Below are 19,405 nucleotides of genomic sequence, written 5' to 3' on the forward strand. Positions count from 1 at the left end.
TAAGCACCACTGGTACGTAACTTCAATGTATTTTCTATATAATGACAACAAAGGTTTCTATCTGTGAAACATACATCCCAATGCACTCAAAGACTTGCTGCTGTGATAGACCAGCATAGAGAGTTGTGTTTGGAACATTCCGAGATGAAAAGACGGTCCAATGCAGGTTATGTGATTCAGACAGTGAACTTGACCTCAGTAACTGTTGACCACTGATGTCCGTCGTTACCAACTTCCCTCAGGGCTTTGTTGAGCTGACCATTTTCCCCACGGTGGTCAACCTGAACCGGATCAAGCTTAACAGCAAACAGTGCCGCATCTACAGGGTCCGAGTCAATGAACTGGAAGCACCATTCATTTACAATGACCCTACACTGGAGGTGTGCCACCATGAGTCCAAGCAGTGAGTATGGCTTTCCAGGGGAGTACAGATTCTATACTGAATGTTTTATGCCTTAACCCTTGAAACAAGGTTAGTGTCATTTAATAAGACAAAGACCAATTGTCAGGAGCATTAACCTGAACCCCCCAAAAAGGCTCAGGAAGCAGCCACACTGTCCACAAGATACCCCAGGGCAGAGAGTGCAGAGCATCCTCACTTGAACCTTTATCACGGACAGACAGTCGAACCAAACATCAGTATGTTTCAGCAAAGATAGGAAACACATGCAAGAGAGCAACCTGGACGCAAGGAGGGGCAACAAGCACCATATATTTCACAAACCGTTTTTCTTTGCTCTTCTTTGACTAATCAAGGTCGTTCAGATAGATTGTTAACGGTGTTCATGAATGACCTTCTGTAATCAACTAGTCCACCTTATTTCTGAAAGAGTTGTGGCTCCTTGCTCTTAATCCAGTCTTCCATACTCAAACGGTTTCCTCACTATACAATGACTGAGAGGGACTTCTTCACAGAGAGATATGCTGGACAATTTAAACGTTGCATCAATTAAACATTTATTATCTTCACTTTACTGTCCAGTAAACGCACTATGTGGCATATTGGCATATTTAAGAAATCTATAAAGAAAACATTTTGACTGTTTGACAGTGCAACAGTTGATGCACCAATGTACCTGTACCACAACCATGACAACATACATATTCATTTCATTCTCTTTTTTTATTTTACAAGACTGTTGTAAACTGAAAGTTGTGTTGGAAGGTTCATTTGTTAAATTGCTGGCAATACGTTTTGACATCTTACTAAATGAGTATTTCAGATATCCTGTCACCAGAATAGCTTTGAGAAAAGTTGTTGTGATGGTGAGGCATGGAGAAGAAACTCACATCTATTATTTAGAAAGTATTTAAGAGAAAATGTTTTATTTTTCGAATTTTGACTCCTGTAACCGTACCATTGTCCGCCTACTTTAAAAGAACCTGTTTTGTGTAAATGTTTTGTGTGTCTGTTAGGAGGAACCTCAACTACTTCTCCAGTGCCTACACTGCAGCAGTGAGTGCTGTGGATCCTGATGCAGGACATGGCGAGCTCGTCATCAAAGTTCCCTCTGAGCTCTGGAAACAAGGGGACGGTAAGACCATGTTTCCCTCATAATCTTAGGTCCTTTTCAATTCCATCATCTTCATCAGATTGATTTCTTGCCCGACATGATTATTATGACATTAACACATTTCCCTGGAATACAACACATGTTGTTGCTGGCCGTCCACACCGATAACTGGCAGCAATGTTACTATGAATGAATGCCTGATGCTACAGAATCAAATCGGAACAGGTTTACTCCCAAGTAGATGGATACGTTACACATACGAGCAATTTGCCTTGGTAAGTATGGTGCGTGTCTAAACACAGTTAAAGAATATAAATAGTAAGAGAGGACCAACAAAATAAAACCATTATAAAAAACTATTTAAAGAAAACTATTATAACATTAAAATATAGCAATATTTACATTAAATATAGATACAGCCATTAAAAGTCAAATAGAATACATTAAAGTAAAATATGTGCAGTGTTGGTATGACAATTGGAAAGCCGTCAGATATAAGAGGTAGCTTCGCTACAATGTGCAACATTTGGGAGGTTGTGCAGGACTGACAGTTTTTGTTTCATGTTCCTCCAGAGTTGAAAGTTTTAAAGGTGTACATCGAGTTTTCCCTGGACCAGCCAAAAGGAGGTCTTCACTTCGTCGTTCCAGATGTGGAAGGCAGCATGGCGGAGAGAGGGGCTCACGTTTTCTCCTTCGGATACCAGAACTCCACCAGGTCTGCAAACAAGGCCAACCATTATTTACACTGCAGGGCTGGGCTATATGGAGACAATCAAATGTCTCCATATTGTATGGTTGACTTTGTAATTATAAATAAATAGATGTCATCATTAATTATGTTGCTATAAAGGCTACGTGGGTAAATGCACACGATAGAAAACCTAGAACCGTGTGGTCAATTCAGAAATTGACTTCACTTATTGACCATTTTGACTTCATAAAGGACAAATAATGATTCAATGATCAACAGTATTGTAGTGCTGGGCCATATGGAATAGATTAAAGAACATTTATGACCAAATACCTGGATACCAAAATAGTGACAACATTGTAGGGTCGATCTTTGATGCTTTCACAAAATATTTTCACTGAGAGTTTCGATAAATAATCATAAATAGTGTGGTTTTAATGACTAAGCTAAGTCTTTGAAATTCAGAAAATGACTTTAAGGCAGCCTTAAAACAAGAAAAGACACTTATGCGATATTACTTTATCTAAGACGATATCTAGTCCAGATATAATATAGATATTGCCCAGCCCTAGTTCAGTCAAAAAGCAACATTCAACCTGGAGATAGACCATGTTGTGTGCTGCCACATGCATTGTCCATCCACTTAAATGCAGTGCCATTAAAGCTACAAGTGACGAGATTAGTTTCTGATGACATTAAACATCCTAGCTGTCCATAATTCAGCCACGACATGCTGAACATGTGTCCTGGATCTCAGCTATGGCCCACAGGAAGAGACTGTCCAGGTGTCTGTCATGTGTCTTGGTGTAATGAGGGGAGAAGGTCAGATGTTTTCAGCCCTTGTCTCAAGCTGCTTTGTATTCCGTTCAGGTTGGATTGAGTGCTGCCTTTCCCAAAGTGATATGAACATGTAATGAATCGATACATTACATTCTCAACCTGTGGTCACTGTCACAGTGTAACAAAAAGGAAACGAATCCACAGCAGAGGTTACACGGGAAAACAAAACAAAAACGTGTGACGAAAGTAGTCTTGAAGTCCAAAATGTGATGAATGTCCAAGAACGAATGTCCATCTTGACCGCAGTGCTTTAATGAGGAGATGTTGCCATGCTACTTCGTTATAGTGCAATGTTTTCTCATTGTCACGCCGTTCTCCATCTTAAGTACACAGTCATTAAGCCTCCGACATGTAGCCTGTTTCGTAACAGCCATTACACCTGTACTACTTGTCCTGTGCTGCAATGCAGACCCACACCATGATACTCATTATGTCCCCCCAGATTCTGGTTCCCCTGTGTAGACTCCTACTCAGAGCTGTGCACGTGGAAGCTGGAGTTCACCGTGGATGCTTCCATGGTGGCGGTGTCCTGTGGAGATCTGGTGGAGACCATCTACACTAATGACATGAGGAAGAAGACCTACCACTACATCCTGCCCATCCCCACCGCGGCGCCCAACATCTCCCTCGCTGTGGGGCCATTTGAAATCCTTGTAGATCCCTACATGCATGAGGTGGGTTACACATGATTATGTTTCTGCATGTGGTTAGCCCTAAATCAATGTTTTGGTTTTACTTAAACAAACCTATCTACACTTTTCTCTACTGTTTTTTTGTATACATCTTTCCTTCAGCTGAATCCACATAGTTTATACACAAATGGAAGCAGACATGAGAGAGAGAAAAACTAAACAAAAAACCTTGGAATCCAGTAATGGCAAAGGTCCACTTTTTAGATGTCTACATACATTATTTGTGAACTTCGTAAGGTAAATTGTGATTCTCTTACAACACATCTGCTTTTACTTAACCTCTTAACATCTAGAATGAAGACACCAGTATTATATGGAACTAGAAAAAAACCTAAAGAATCTAGTGGTTCATGTCATGTCGGGAAGAAGGCTCCAAAGTCACATATCTTCCTTCCACAGACATGCCCACTTTATGATTATAACATAGGGAGAGGAAAGAGTAAGATTTCAGGTTAAACATTAACACAGAGACGCAGGATTAAATGTTTATATATATTCATGGTATCTGTGTAATGCAGTAATATGTTATCCATCCTTGTGTGTTCTACTTAATGACCACTAGATGTCCCTCAGCACAATGTAGCTGTATTGAAGATGAGTTGAACAAAGTGTAGTGGTGGAAATGGACTTCCCGCCTGTGTAAGGTGTAGTGATCAGCTGTGGAAGAAGTACTCAGATGTTATACGTAAAGTAATAAAACCGCGTTGTAGAAATACTCTGCTACGACATGTTGAAGTGGGACATCTAAAAGACCCGCATTCAAGTTACTTAAGTAAAAGTACAAAAGTATTGACAGCGAAATGTACTAAATCTAAAATGACTCATTATCCAAGTGGCCATGGGGTTACATTTAGATATCCATTAACGAGTTTAACATTTGATTTTGCAGCTTGTAAAGCTGGAGAGAAGTTTAATTAATTGTTTAGACTGCCAGGTATTTCCGTCCATAATAATACATCATAATGCTTTAGTTTAATTACATTTTTGTATAAAGAAGCACAAGGTAGCATAAAAAAGAAATACACATGTATCTTAAAAATGTACTTAAGTACAGTACTTGAACAAATGTACTTAGCAACTTCCCACCACTGGTAGTGATGCAGTAAAGGAAAACAATAGTTATTGTTATCCTGTCATTAACCGACACAGAATATAACAGATGAGAGAAACACAGTTTTGTAAATGAATTTCTGAACATTCCCCCCCCCCTCCAGGTGACCCACTTCTGCCTGCCACAGCTGCTGCCCCTGCTCAAACACTCCATGTCTTACCTGCATGAGATCTTTGAGTTCTATGAGGAGATTCTGACATGCCGCTACCCTTATGCCTGCTTCAAGACTGTGTTTGTGGACGAGGCCTACGTACAAGTGTCCTCCTATGCTTCCATGAGTATCTTCAGGTAGGCATGAGACTCGTCGAATACAAGGACAAAGTTACAGTGCCGTCTAAGATACGAATAGTTCCATTAAAAGCAGCGGCAAAAAGAAAAGTCCTGGGGCCTCATTTATAAAGGCATATACGCTCAAAAGATGGCGTACGCCAGTTTCTACGCAATGTTTGCGATTTATAAAAAACGAACTTGACGGGAAAACGTGCGGTCCTCCACGCAAACTCTAACCCATGCGTACGCACTAAGCACAACAACGGGAGAGACGAGAAACTGCGACAGCGTTGGCAGAAGGAAGGATGGAGAGAAATGTGTGGAAATAATACCATAAATAAAATGTTACCTCTCATTTATCATATATGAAGAATTCATTTTCAAACGTTGATTAAAGCCAATCTTGAAATGATTTAACAAACGCCTGTTTGCGACTCCTCAGTGCACACAAACACATCACTTGGAGAAATAAATAAATACGGATATGTTATTGAAAACCACCTCGAATATGTTGTGTTAATGTTATGACATGTTTTCTCATAAATGATGCGGGAAGCAGGAGGACAGAATTACGTCTAAACTGACGCCGTTGCTTTTCTATAGGTTGTAGATACGAGCATGGTTTTATATACTATCACATTTAATCGTGTTTTATGCCGTTTGCCAAGACTGGATAAGTCGCTCGTAAAACCCAGGAGGTATGGAAACTAAGAACACCATATGTGGTCAATTGTACAGCGAATATAACGCAACACATTAGTTGTATTTCCTTTAACTGGTGGATATAGAGTTGGGGGGGGGGGGGGGTAGATGCACAGGCTGCAGGGGAAACTTTGGCGCTGTTCCGAGTTTGTTCTAATCTGGCAAAATGACGGACTGCTTTCAGATTTGTCCGTCATTGTTAAAAAAAATTCGTCATAAACGGAAAATATTCGGTTAACGCGACCTCTGGCTGGGACACAAACCACCAAATACGAAAACATAATTCAGATCCAGTCGTCATGACTCCACTCCGGGGGGATTCCCCGATCACTTCTTACAGTCTCTCATCAAGGGGGGTCTCCTGTCCCCGGCACAACCACACTGCCTGAGGAAGGCTATGTGTATTGTTTTTGTCATGGACCTTTTTCGGACCACTTATTTATGTATGTTGGCGACGATCCGACCTCCATGCTGCTCCTCTGGTTCAAACGGCATCCACCAAACAATGTGATTTATCTCCACCTCCCCAAAATAACCAACAACTGACACGGTGTGAGACGTCTTTTTTAGCTGTTCGGTCGTCATTTCCTGCGATCTCCTTCATAAAGTCAGTCAAATGAATGAATGGGCGTTTCTTTGACTATTTATGTGGGCGTTATGTGAAGCCCGCAAAAGCTGCACCGCATTTCGAGTCGATTGTGATTTATAAAGGGAAACCGGCGTAGGAAGTGCCGTACGCCCTTTCCTCGCCGGTACGCAATGTTTGGTGAATCGGAAAGTTTCTGAACCTATTCTTTGGAGTTCTACTACGTAAGCAACCTTCCCACGGGAATCCTACGCACGGCGTTATACACGAGGCCCCTGAGCCTGGATTTAAAGTAGTAGAGTTTGTTCCAGATGTTTGGGGTATAATAACTGAACGCTGCTTCTCACTGTTTAGTTCTGACTCAGAAAGCAGACCCGTCCAAGAAGACCTGAGATTTCTGGATGGTTCATAATGTAGCAGGAGATCAGAAATGTATTTTGGCCCTAAACCATTCAGTGCTTTATAGACAGTATTTTGGTCATACTATATTCATGTGCTGTGTCTGATTCTGTCTCACCTGGAGTTGTTGCTTTTGTTTTCAGCACCAACCTGCTCCACAGCTCTATGATCATAGACCAGACCCCGCAGACACGTCGCTGTCTGGCCCAGGCCCTGGCTCAGCAGTTCTTTGGCTGTTTCATCTCCAGGATGTCATGGTGAGTCTGCACAGTGAGCCCGTGAGCTCGGAGACGGGAAGTCTAAGCCACACAGGCAGATATGCCCTGGTGAGGCCTCACTGGCTAATCGCTGCGTCAATCAAGAGATTGCCTGAGCCCTATGTGGGGGCATTTTTCTGGATCTACCAGAAAACCAACTGAAAGATAAGATTAATACAAAAAGACAACTTCGAGCCCATCACAGCATTAACCCTTAGAAAACATATTGTTGTCTTGTTTTGCGAGCGGGACAGGGGATCTTTCGGGGGAGGGCGCATGTCAAAGGGACATGCCAGATATCAGTGGTGTACATCAGCTAAGAGTTGAGACCCTGAAGATGGAAGGTTTTATAGACTTTTCGGTAAGACGCATTTCAAATGTAAAAGTTTACAGTGTCGAAGATCCTTGAACACTACGACCACGCTATGATCACACTATGACTGCATGGCCATACCCGTGCTCTAGTATGTTTCATAAAGTATGGCAGAGAGGTTTGTGTTGATTATTCTGGATCACTCAACACTTGATCAAAAAACAACAGAGAAAAATCCATTCAGAGATTTGGTATCAATAATTGCTTAGAAACCCTATTAATGCCAATTGAATAAGGAAAGCTTCTAGAAGCCCTCGGTCTCGAGTTGTGTTTAAGTTAATGAGGTTCTGATTATCCTACAGCTCAAAACAGCTCATTTTATAAAGTGAGGTCATGTTTCAAAAAATAGTCTGACAACAATGAACAGGCTTGACTAACGTTTACACACGTTTATACAGCTGAACTCATTTAATCGTCTCAGCTTTCCATACATTTATGAAATTCCCGGACTGCAGGGAGGAGGGACCCAGCAAGAAGGAATATATTTAAAAAAAGGTGAAAATAACACATATTTCTAATTTTGTCCAAAACTCAGTAGGCTTGTGTTAAGATGGATAGGACTTACATCCTGCTAGTGTTCGCGTATTGCCCCCCCCTCTCTGACCTTTAAACACACATCAGATGTGTGTCCTTCCTTGGTTTGTTTATGTTGTTGAGCTGGCTGCTGTTGTGTAAGAAAAGATCTCGGGAGACTCGGATCTCTTTGATACTAGCAAAGCCTGCTAGCAATTAATCAGCGTGGGGGTTAACTAGGGCTGTAATTGAAAGCAGCCGTGCTCAGTAGCCCGTCAGACATCAAAGAAAAAGGCACACGGAAAATTAAAAACTGTTCTTTTTACAAATCTATGAAACCGTGATATCAAAAACTGAAGTTTGAGGAGCTTTAGGAAACAATACATTGATTTGTGTTTCCGTGTAATAGAGGGTTTTTCTTAGTGAACATCTGCTGATGATTTAATTGACCATTTGCATCTGAGGGTGTTAGTTTGTAAAGTGCTGTTTTTTCAGTGTTACAAGAATTAAGCTGGGACTACTTTTTAAGAAGGGTTTCTCTAAAAAGAAAGGAAAGAAACTCAAAGCTTAAGAGTTCGACCTAATAATGAATCAAAAATATTCTCTAGACAATATTAGCATGAAATATGTGTCCATAAAGTTGATCATAGCTATTCCAGTTGAAATCCTAATTGCTACCCGCAGGATGGATTCAGTCCAGCATGACGCCGATAAACCACCCAGGTTGAATCATAGTATTGCGTACATTTTTTACAAGCTAATAAATCCAGGCTGATAAATGTACGAAAGCTGTGTCTGCCATGCCAAGTTCGTTCCTAGGAATACCACCAGGGCAACTTACACAATAACTTAGTAAAGAGCAACACACGTGTGGCCTTTTACTTTAAAAGTCACTTTGAATCAGCTTGAAACGGTGAAGGGAACAGGGTGAGCTCTCAGTTTCCAGGGTTTCATCTCCATATCCTGTTTAATCCGGATCCCAGAAAGGGCTCGTTGAAAGTGTGAAGGATCGAAGGTCTTAAATATGGAGTTAACCTGCATTTCATTGGTTAGAACCTTGAATAATGCCTGAACGCTGGACATATCCCTCAAACCATGCGGGGCACTTACCCCCCAGGTGGAGACATTGATATTTGGTGGTGATTTGTATTTTGTGAACTTGCAGTGCATTATATATGTTGTTCCTCCTGAAGGGCTGATGAGTGGGTGCTGAAGGGGATCTCCGGCTACATCTACGGCCTCTACCTGAAGAAGACCTTCGGAGTGAATGAGTACCGGCACTGGATCAAAGAGGTAACAGTTATTCCAGACAACTCTTCATCCTGTCGGAACTTGGTGATAATAGCAGAAACCGATCATTGTTCATGACATCGTGACATGCAATAATGTATCCCAAATCAATGTGAGAGGTTAAGGGAGTGGCCATTTGCCTCACTCAAGCCATGTCACTTTTGCTGTGCCACGTAGCACCACTGCTACAGGCGTAGCACCGCTGGACCACATAAGAACCGCTTAACATCTCCAAGTGGTTGACCAATCACAACCGAGCCAAACAGCTAACCAATCAGAGCAGACTGGGCTCTGGTTTTCGACAGAGAGTGCAGCACAGTCAGTATGAGAGAAATAAGGAGCTTTTGGAACTGTTTTGGCTCATAGTATGTGCCTTTCACTTTTCTCTGAAATGTAAAAGTCAATCTGGGAAATGATCACAGAACAAATATAACCGTGCAGCAGGCAGCCATTTACTCATAGACTTAACGAATGATACACTTATTTGAGTTTATACACAACTGAATTTAAAAACTTGATTCATTTATAAATGCTTATGAATGTTATTATTTTCTCTTCAGGAGTTGGACAAGATTGTGGAGTATGAACTGAAGATGGGGGGGGTTCTGCTGCACCCGACCTTCAGTGGAGGAAAAGAGAAAGACAAGTAACGCTTCAATCCAACCAGTCATTGGGTCCTGGATCATAACTGCATGACACACTGACCGAACTGTTTTCTATCTTCAGTCCAACCCCCCACCTCCACTTCTCCATCAAGCACCCCCACACTTTGTCCTGGGAGTACTACAAGATGTTCCAGTGCAAGGCCCACCTGGTGATGAGGCTGATAGAGACCCGCATCAGCATGGAGTTCATGTTGCAGGTGACACACTGCCAGCATTTCCCTGTCTTGTGCCTCTTTAAACGTCGAAGCCAGTATTTATTAACCTCAGAACAAAAGACGGTTTTGTCTTCATTTGAATTCTTTGTTTTCTGCTCCCGTACTAAAGGTGTTCAACAAGCTTCTGAGCCTGGCGAGTACCGCCTCCTCCCAGAAGTACCAGAGTCACATGTGGAGCCAGATGCTTCTGTCCACTCACGCCTTCCTCAAGTCCATCTCCAACGTCTCAGGCAAAGACATCGGCCCCCTCATCAAACAGTGGGTGTATCCTTCAATCTGGAATGGAGGGTTTGCCAGCACACAGAGTGATTATAGATGAACGGCTTCACGGTATGACCTTACACAGAAGGGACATATAGAGGTTCAATGTTTGGTCATGTCAGACCTTAAATCGTTTTAGTTAATTAAAGCACTTTTCAGGTTTTTCTGCAGCCTTGAAACTTAGTCCACTGACTCGGAACTGACTCACGTTGGAACAAATGCAAAAATATATCAAATGTATCAAATAATTACAAAGGTCATGTTCTAAACATTTCACCAGTTCATTGTTTAATGTTGAATTGAAAAAATAAAATAACTTATTGACCTTAACGTTTGGTACTCAGAGACCAAAGTGCTGTGGTGAAATTCTTTGGCAGTTTTGCTTTTAATAGGAAAAGGAACGTGCTGGAGCTGGAGATCCGTCAGGACTACACGTCGTCTGGAACCCAGAAATATGTGGTGAGCGTCGACATGCAGTGTTTGGGATAAATGAATTGTCTGTGTCGAGAGCTGTCCATCTTTTGAAGTAAATCGTTTTTTCTTTTTTACAGCAGATTCAAATGAGATTTGTCATCAAATCAAAGTGTACTGTAGGCCACAATCCTAGTCTGCATGCCAACATTTGCTGATGGTCAATGAGAGGGTTAGTTATTATGTTACAGTGCAAAACACCACTTACCAAGTGTGGCACAAACATGGCTGTCCTTAGACAGTCCTAGCATTCTGCACAGCAGATCTTTCCCTTCGAGGGAGACCTATTCTAAAACCAAAATGCAAGACTTAAAGGTGGGGTAGGTAAGTTTGAGAAACCGGCTCGAGATACACTTGTTGTTATATTCCATGGAATGCTCTTAACATCCCGATAGCAAAGAATATCTGAAGTGCTTTGACAACAAATCCATAAAAAATGTCACCTGTAGAAGCCGTAGTGCTGTAAAAAGCACGACCTGCCTGTCAGCAAACTTATCTCGTGCCCTCATTGGTCATGTGCGCGTTCGTGTGTGTTGGAGGAGGGGCTCTGTGAGGAAGTGGCAGATTTTCTCCGGCTGTGTATTTTCAAATTCTAGCGATCTCGAGCCGGTTTCTCAAACTTACCTACCCCACCTTTAAAGGGATAGAAAAAATCTAATAATGTTACAGAATTCCCATTTCCTAAAATGATCCTATGTGTATTTGCCTGCAGGGCCCTATCAAAGTGACGGTGCAGGAGCTGGATGGGTCCTTCAACCACACGCTGCAGATCGAGGAGAACAGCCTGAAACACGACATCCCCTGTCACTCCAAGAGCCGCCGGTACACACGCTGCACACACTCTCATAAGTCAACACAATAATGGAGAAATGTTTATATTTACTAGATATCATATATTACTTATTATTATTGTAAGCCGGTGATGGAGTTTGTATCATTTGAATATGAATACAACCATGTTTAGAATATAATAAGTGTGATACTCATTGTTACTCATTATTTAGCTTTGCTTCTTGGTGATACGTTGATCTTGTTGTTATCTGTTTAATCTTTGTTTCTTTACTTTGTCCTCGTCTCTGTTTCTAGCGGAACAGAAATGTGATCAACAAAGAGAATTGATTAAAGACATTCTGAGTGTGGCTGTGTTTACTGACTGCTCCGTTGTTTCCCCCCAGAAACAAGAAGAAGAAGATTCCTCTGATGAATGGAGAGGAAGTTGACATGGATTTATCGGCAATGGAGTAAGACATCACTGCTGTAGCCATTTGTTTTATATCTATATTGTATGTATTAGTTATTGTATCATTTTATTTATATATAATGTAATGGTGTTTTCTAGTGTTTAAGGCACGCTTTTTATCCATTTAAGAAAAACATTATTCATAAAACTTGACTCTTCTAGCTGGAACAAACGTGTGTCCACCTCTTAGCCATTGGTGGAGCAGCGGGGGGTGCTGTGGGGGGTGCTGGGGGGTGTCTGCAAGCGCGTCTCTCCCAGATGAGCTGAACAGTTGTTTTGCTCGCTTCGAGAGCAGCCAGGCTGGGGGTGCACAGAAGGACCAGGAGCCCTGCCCTTTTGCTTTCAACAGGGCAGATGTGTGCAAATCCTTTTAAAGGGTTGACCCACACGAGCTCCTGGACCTGATGCATCCCTGGCCGTGTTCTCAGGGTGTGTGCAGGTCAGCTGGCAGAGGTGTTCACGGACACCTTCAACAGGTCCCGGCTGCAGTCTGTCGTCCCCACGTGCTTCAAACACTCCACCATCGTTCCTGTCCCCAAAAAGTCTGAAATCACCAGCCTCAACGACTACCGCCCAGTAGCACTCACCTCCTTCATCATGAAGTGCTTTGAGTGGTTAGTCAAAACCTTCATCACCTCCTCCCTCCCTGACTCACCGGACCTCCTGCAGTTTGCCTACAGAGCAAACAGGTCCACAGAGGACGCCATAGCACAGACCATCCACACTGCCCTCTCACACCTCTGGTCTCACACCTGGACCAGAGGAACATGTGAGAATGCTGATCATTGACTACAGTTCAGCCTTCAACACCATTGAGCCCTCCAAGCTGGTCATCAAGCTCAGAGACCTCGGGCTCAACAGCGCCCTCTGTGACTGGACCCTGAACTTCCTGACGGGCAGACCCCAGGCAGTGCGGGTGGGAGACATCACATCCTCCACCCTGACCCTCAACACCGGAGCCCCTCAAGGCTGCGTGCTCAGCCCTCTCCTCTACTCCCTGTTCACTCACGACTGCGTGGCCACACACAGCTCCAACACCATCGTGAAGTTTGCTGACGACACGACCGTCGTTGGCCAGATCACCGACGGTGACGAGACGGCGTACAGAGAGGAGGTCGAAACTTGACATCTTGGTGCCAGGATAACAACCTCCATCTCAAGGTCAGCAAAACCAAGGAGCTGATGGTGGATTACAGGAAGCAGCAGAGAGAGGGACACGCCCCCATCACCGTCAATGGGAATACGTGGAGAGAGTCAGCAGCTTCAGGTTCCTCTGTATCCACATCACTGAGGACCTGACATGGACTCATCACTAAGGACCTGACTCATCACTAAGGACCTGACGTGGACTCATCACTAAGGACCTGACTCATCACTGAGGACCTGACATGGACTCATCACTAAGGACCTGACGTGGACTCATCACTAACGAGGACCTGACATGGACTCATCACTAAGGACCTGACGTGGACTCATCACTAAGGACCTGACTCATCACTGAGGACCTGACATGGACTCATCACTAAGGACCTGACGTGGACTCATCACTGAGGACCTGACATGGACTCATCACCGAGGACCTGACATGGACTCATCACTGAGGACCTGACATGGACTCATCACTGAGGACCTGACATGGACTCATCACTAAGGACCTGACTCATCACTAAGGACCTGACGTGGACTCATCACTAAGGACCTGACTCATCACTGAGGACCTGACATGGACTCATCACTAAGGACCTGACGTGGACTCATCACTAAGGACCTGACTCATCACCGAGGACCTGACATGGACTCATCACTAAGGACCTGACGTGGACTCATCACTAAGGACCTGACTCATCACTGAGGACCTGACATGGACTCATCACTAAGGACCTGACGTGGACTCATCACTAAGGACCTGACTTGGACTCATCACTAAGGACCTGACATGGACTCATCACTAGGACCTGACTCATCACGAGGACCTGACATGGACTCATCACGACTCATCACCGAGGACCTGACATGGACTCATCACTAAGGACCTGACGTGGACTCATCACTAAGGACCTGACTCATCACTGAGGACCTGACATGGACTCATCACTAAGGACCTGACGTGGACTCATCACTAAGGACCTGACGTGGACTCATCACTAAGGACCTGACTCATCACTAAGGACCTGACGTGGACTCATCACTAAGGACCTGACTCATCACCGAGGACCTGACATGGACTCATCACTAAGGACCTGACGTGGACTCATCACTGAGGACCTGACATGGACTCATCACTGAGGACCTGACTCATCACTGAGGACCTGACATGGACTCATGACTGAGGACCTGACATGGACTCATCACTGAGGACCTGACATGGACTCATCACTGAGGACCTGACATGGACTCATCACTGAGGACCTGACATGGACTCATCACTAAGGACCTGACTCATCACTGAGGACCTGACATGGACTCATCACTAAGGACCTGACGTGGACTCATCACTAAGGACCTGACGTGGACTCATCACTAAGGACCTGACTCATCACTAAGGACCTGACGTGGACTCATCACTAAGGACCTGACTCATCACCGAGGACCTGACATGGACTCATCACTAAGGACCTGACGTGGACTCATCACTGAGGACCTGACATGGACTCATCACTGAGGACCTGACTCATCACTGAGGACCTGACATGGACTCATGACTGAGGACCTGACATGGACTCATCACTGAGGACCTGACATGGACTCATCACTGAGGACCTGACATGGACTCATCACTGAGGACCTGACTCATCACTGAGGACCTGACGTGGACTCTTCACACCACCACCATCACCAAAACAGCTCGACAGCGGCTCTTCTTCCTCCGCAGGCTGAGGAGGTGCAACATAGACTCCAGGATACTCTGACCTCCTACAGGTGCTCCATAGAGAGGATCCTGACCTTCTTCAGGTGCTCCATAGAGAGGACTCTGACCTTCTACAGGTGCTCCATAGAGAGGACCCTGACCTTCTTCAGGTGCACCATAGAGAGCATCCTGACCTTCTTCAGGTGCTCCATAGAGAGGACGACATGTTGAAGTGGGACATCTAAAAGACCCGCATTCAAGTTACTTAAGTAAAAGTACAAAAGTATTGACAGCGAAATGTACTAAATCTAAAATGACTCATTATCCAAGTGGCCATGGGGTTACATTTAGATATCCATTAACGAGTTTAACATTTGATTTTGCAGCTTGTAAAGCTGGAGAGAAGTTTAATTAATTGTTTAGACTGCCAGGTATTTCCGTCCATAATAATACATCATAATGCTTTAGTTTAATTACATTTTTGTATAAAGAAGCACAAGGTAGCATAAAAAAGAAATACACATGTATCTTAAAAATGTACTTAAGTACAGTACTTGAACAAATGTACTTAGCAACTTCCCCCACTGGTAGTGATGCAGTAAAGGAAAACAATAGTTATTGTTATCCTGTCATTAACCGACACAGAATATAACAGATGAGAGAAACACAGTTTTGTAAATGAATTTCTGAACATTCCCCCCCCCCTCCAGGTGACCCACTTCTGCCTGCCACAGCTGCTGCCCCTGCTCAAACACTCCATGTCTTACCTGCATGAGATCTTTGAGTTCTATGAGGAGATTCTGACATGCCGCTACCCTTATGCCTGCTTCAAGACTGTGTTTGTGGACGAGGCCTACGTACAAGTGTCCTCCTATGCTTCCATGAGTATCTTCAGGTAGGCATGAGACTCGTCGAATACAAGGACAAAGTTACAGTGCCGTCTAAGATACGAATAGTTCCATTAAAAGCAGCGGCAAAAAGAAAAGTCCTGGGGCCTCATTTATAAAGGCATATACGCTCAAAAGATGGCGTACGCCAGTTTCTACGCAATGTTTGCGATTTATAAAAAACGAACTTGACGGGAAAACGTGCGGTCCTCCACGCAAACTCTAACCCATGCGTACGCACTAAGCACAACAACGGGAGAGACGAGAAACTGCGACAGCGTTGGCAGAAGGAAGGATGGAGAGAAATGTGTGGAAATAATACCATAAATAAAATGTTACCTCTCATTTATCATATATGAAGAATTCATTTTCAAACGTTGATTAAAGCCAATCTTGAAATGATTTAACAAACGCCTGTTTGCGACTCCTCAGTGCACACAAACACATCACTTGGAGAAATAAATAAATACGGATATGTTATTGAAAACCACCTCGAATATGTTGTGTTAATGTTATGACATGTTTTCTCATAAATGATGCGGGAAGCAGGAGGACAGAATTACGTCTAAACTGACGCCGTTGCTTTTCTATAGGTTGTAGATACGAGCATGGTTTTATATACTATCACATTTAATCGTGTTTTATGCCGTTTGCCAAGACTGGATAAGTCGCTCGTAAAACCCAGGAGGTATGGAAACTAAGAACACCATATGTGGTCAATTGTACAGCGAATATAACGCAACACATTAGTTGTATTTCCTTTAACTGGTGGATATAGAGTTGGGGGGGGGGGGGGTAGATGCACAGGCTGCAGGGGAAACTTTGGCGCTGTTCCGAGTTTGTTCTAATCTGGCAAAATGACGGACTGCTTTCAGATTTGTCCGTCATTGTTAAAAAAAATTCGTCATAAACGGAAAATATTCGGTTAACGCGACCTCTGGCTGGGACACAAACCACCAAATACGAAAACATAATTCAGATCCAGTCGTCATGACTCCACTCCGGGGGGATTCCCCGATCACTTCTTACAGTCTCTCATCAAGGGGGGTCTCCTGTCCCCGGCACAACCACACTGCCTGAGGAAGGCTATGTGTATTGTTTTTGTCATGGACCTTTTTCGGACCACTTATTTATGTATGTTGGCGACGATCCGACCTCCATGCTGCTCCTCTGGTTCAAACGGCATCCACCAAACAATGTGATTTATCTCCACCTCCCCAAAATAACCAACAACTGACACGGTGTGAGACGTCTTTTTTAGCTGTTCGGTCGTCATTTCCTGCGATCTCCTTCATAAAGTCAGTCAAATGAATGAATGGGCGTTTCTTTGACTATTTATGTGGGCGTTATGTGAAGCCCGCAAAAGCTGCACCGCATTTCGAGTCGATTGTGATTTATAAAGGGAAACCGGCGTAGGAAGTGCCGTACGCCCTTTCCTCGCCGGTACGCAATGTTTGGTGAATCGGAAAGTTTCTGAACCTATTCTTTGGAGTTCTACTACGTAAGCAACCTTCCCACGGGAATCCTACGCACGGCGTTATACACGAGGCCCCTGAGCCTGGATTTAAAGTAGTAGAGTTTGTTCCAGATGTTTGGGGTATAATAACTGAACGCTGCTTCTCACTGTTTAGTTCTGACTCAGAAAGCAGACCCGTCCAAGAAGACCTGAGATTTCTGGATGGTTCATAATGTAGCAGGAGATCAGAAATGTATTTTGGCCCTAAACCATTCAGTGCTTTATAGACAGTATTTTGGTCATACTATATTCATGTGCTGTGTCTGATTCTGTCTCACCTGGAGTTGTTGCTTTTGTTTTCAGCACCAACCTGCTCCACAGCTCTATGATCATAGACCAGACCCCGCAGACACGTCGCTGTCTGGCCCAGGCCCTGGCTCAGCAGTTCTTTGGCTGTTTCATCTCCAGGATGTCATGGTGAGTCTGCACAGTGAGCCCGTGAGCTCGGAGACGGGAAGTCTAAGCCACACAGGCAGATATGCCCTGGTGAGGCCTCACTGGCTAATCGCTGCGTCAATCAAGAGATTGCCTGAGCCCTATGTGGGGGCATTTTTCTGGATCTACCAGAAAACCAACTGAAAGATAAGATTAATACAAAAAGACAACTTCGAGCCCATCACAGCATTAACCCTTAGAAAACATATTGTTGTCTTGTTTTGCGAGCGGGACAGGGGATCTTTCGGGGGAGGGCGCATGTCAAAGGGACATGCCAGATATCAGTGGTGTACATCAGCTAAGAGTTGAGACCCTGAAGATGGAAGGTTTTATAGACTTTTCGGTAAGACGCATTTCAAATGTAAAAGTTTACAGTGTCGAAGATCCTTGAACACTACGACCACGCTATGATCACACTATGACTGCATGGCCATACCCGTGCTCTAGTATGTTTCATAAAGTATGGCAGAGAGGTTTGTGTTGATTATTCTGGATCACTCAACACTTGATCAAAAAACAACAGAGAAAAATCCATTCAGAGATTTGGTATCAATAATTGCTTAGAAACCCTATTAATGCCAATTGAATAAGGAAAGCTTCTAGAAGCCCTCGGTCTCGAGTTGTGTTTAAGTTAATGAGGTTCTGATTATCCTACAGCTCAAAACAGCTCATTTTATAAAGTGAGGTCATGTTTCAAAAAATAGTCTGACAACAATGAACAGGCTTGACTAACGTTTACACACGTTTATACAGCTGAACTCATTTAATCGTCTCAGCTTTCCATACATTTATGAAATTCCCGGACTGCAGGGAGGAGGGACCCAGCAAGAAGGAATATATTTAAAAAAAGGTGAAAATAACACATATTTCTAATTTTGTCCAAAACTCAGTAGGCTTGTGTTAAGATGGATAGGACTTACATCCTGCTAGTGTTCGCGTATTGCCCCCCCCTCTCTGACCTTTAAACACACATCAGATGTGTGTCCTTCCTTGGTTTGTTTATGTTGTTGAGCTGGCTGCTGTTGTGTAAGAAAAGATCTCGGGAGACTCGGATCTCTTTGATACTAGCAAAGCCTGCTAGCAATTAATCAGCGTGGGGGTTAACTAGGGCTGTAATTGAAAGCAGCCGTGCTCAGTAGCCCGTCAGACATCAAAGAAAAAGGCACACGGAAAATTAAAAACTGTTCTTTTTACAAATCTATGAAACCGTGATATCAAAAACTGAAGTTTGAGGAGCTTTAGGAAACAATACATTGATTTGTGTTTCCGTGTAATAGAGGGTTTTTCTTAGTGAACATCTGCTGATGATTTAATTGACCATTTGCATCTGAGGGTGTTAGTTTGTAAAGTGCTGTTTTTTCAGTGTTACAAGAATTAAGCTGGGACTACTTTTTAAGAAGGGTTTCTCTAAAAAGAAAGGAAAGAAACTCAAAGCTTAAGAGTTCGACCTAATAATGAATCAAAAATATTCTCTAGACAATATTAGCATGAAATATGTGTCCATAAAGTTGATCATAGCTATTCCAGTTGAAATCCTAATTGCTACCCGCAGGATGGATTCAGTCCAGCATGACGCCGATAAACCACCCAGGTTGAATCATAGTATTGCGTACATTTTTTACAAGCTAA

The 19,405-nt window shown here is 43.4% G+C and overlaps 1 protein-coding gene across 1 annotated transcript in view; it reads left to right on the forward strand.

Moving 5' to 3' along the window:
* taf2 (TAF2 RNA polymerase II, TATA box binding protein (TBP)-associated factor) overlaps positions 1 to 19,405 on the forward strand; it is a 51,211-nt gene that overhangs the window by 2,270 nt on the left and 29,536 nt on the right. The window contains exons 3-15 of the mRNA XM_071205778.1: positions 243 to 403; positions 1,417 to 1,535; positions 2,088 to 2,229; positions 3,488 to 3,719; positions 4,952 to 5,136; positions 6,949 to 7,062; positions 9,142 to 9,241; positions 9,799 to 9,884; positions 9,965 to 10,100; positions 10,228 to 10,382; positions 10,724 to 10,838; positions 11,563 to 11,672; positions 12,026 to 12,091. Coding sequence (XP_071061879.1) covers positions 243 to 403; positions 1,417 to 1,535; positions 2,088 to 2,229; positions 3,488 to 3,719; positions 4,952 to 5,136; positions 6,949 to 7,062; positions 9,142 to 9,241; positions 9,799 to 9,884; positions 9,965 to 10,100; positions 10,228 to 10,382; positions 10,724 to 10,838; positions 11,563 to 11,672; positions 12,026 to 12,091 — 1,721 coding nt within the window. The remainder of the gene's footprint in view (positions 1 to 242; positions 404 to 1,416; positions 1,536 to 2,087; positions 2,230 to 3,487; positions 3,720 to 4,951; positions 5,137 to 6,948; positions 7,063 to 9,141; positions 9,242 to 9,798; positions 9,885 to 9,964; positions 10,101 to 10,227; positions 10,383 to 10,723; positions 10,839 to 11,562; positions 11,673 to 12,025; positions 12,092 to 19,405) is intronic.

Source organism: Pseudochaenichthys georgianus, chromosome 16, assembly GCF_902827115.2.
Source record: "Pseudochaenichthys georgianus chromosome 16, fPseGeo1.2, whole genome shotgun sequence".
Taxonomy (NCBI): Eukaryota; Metazoa; Chordata; class Actinopteri; order Perciformes; family Channichthyidae; genus Pseudochaenichthys; species Pseudochaenichthys georgianus.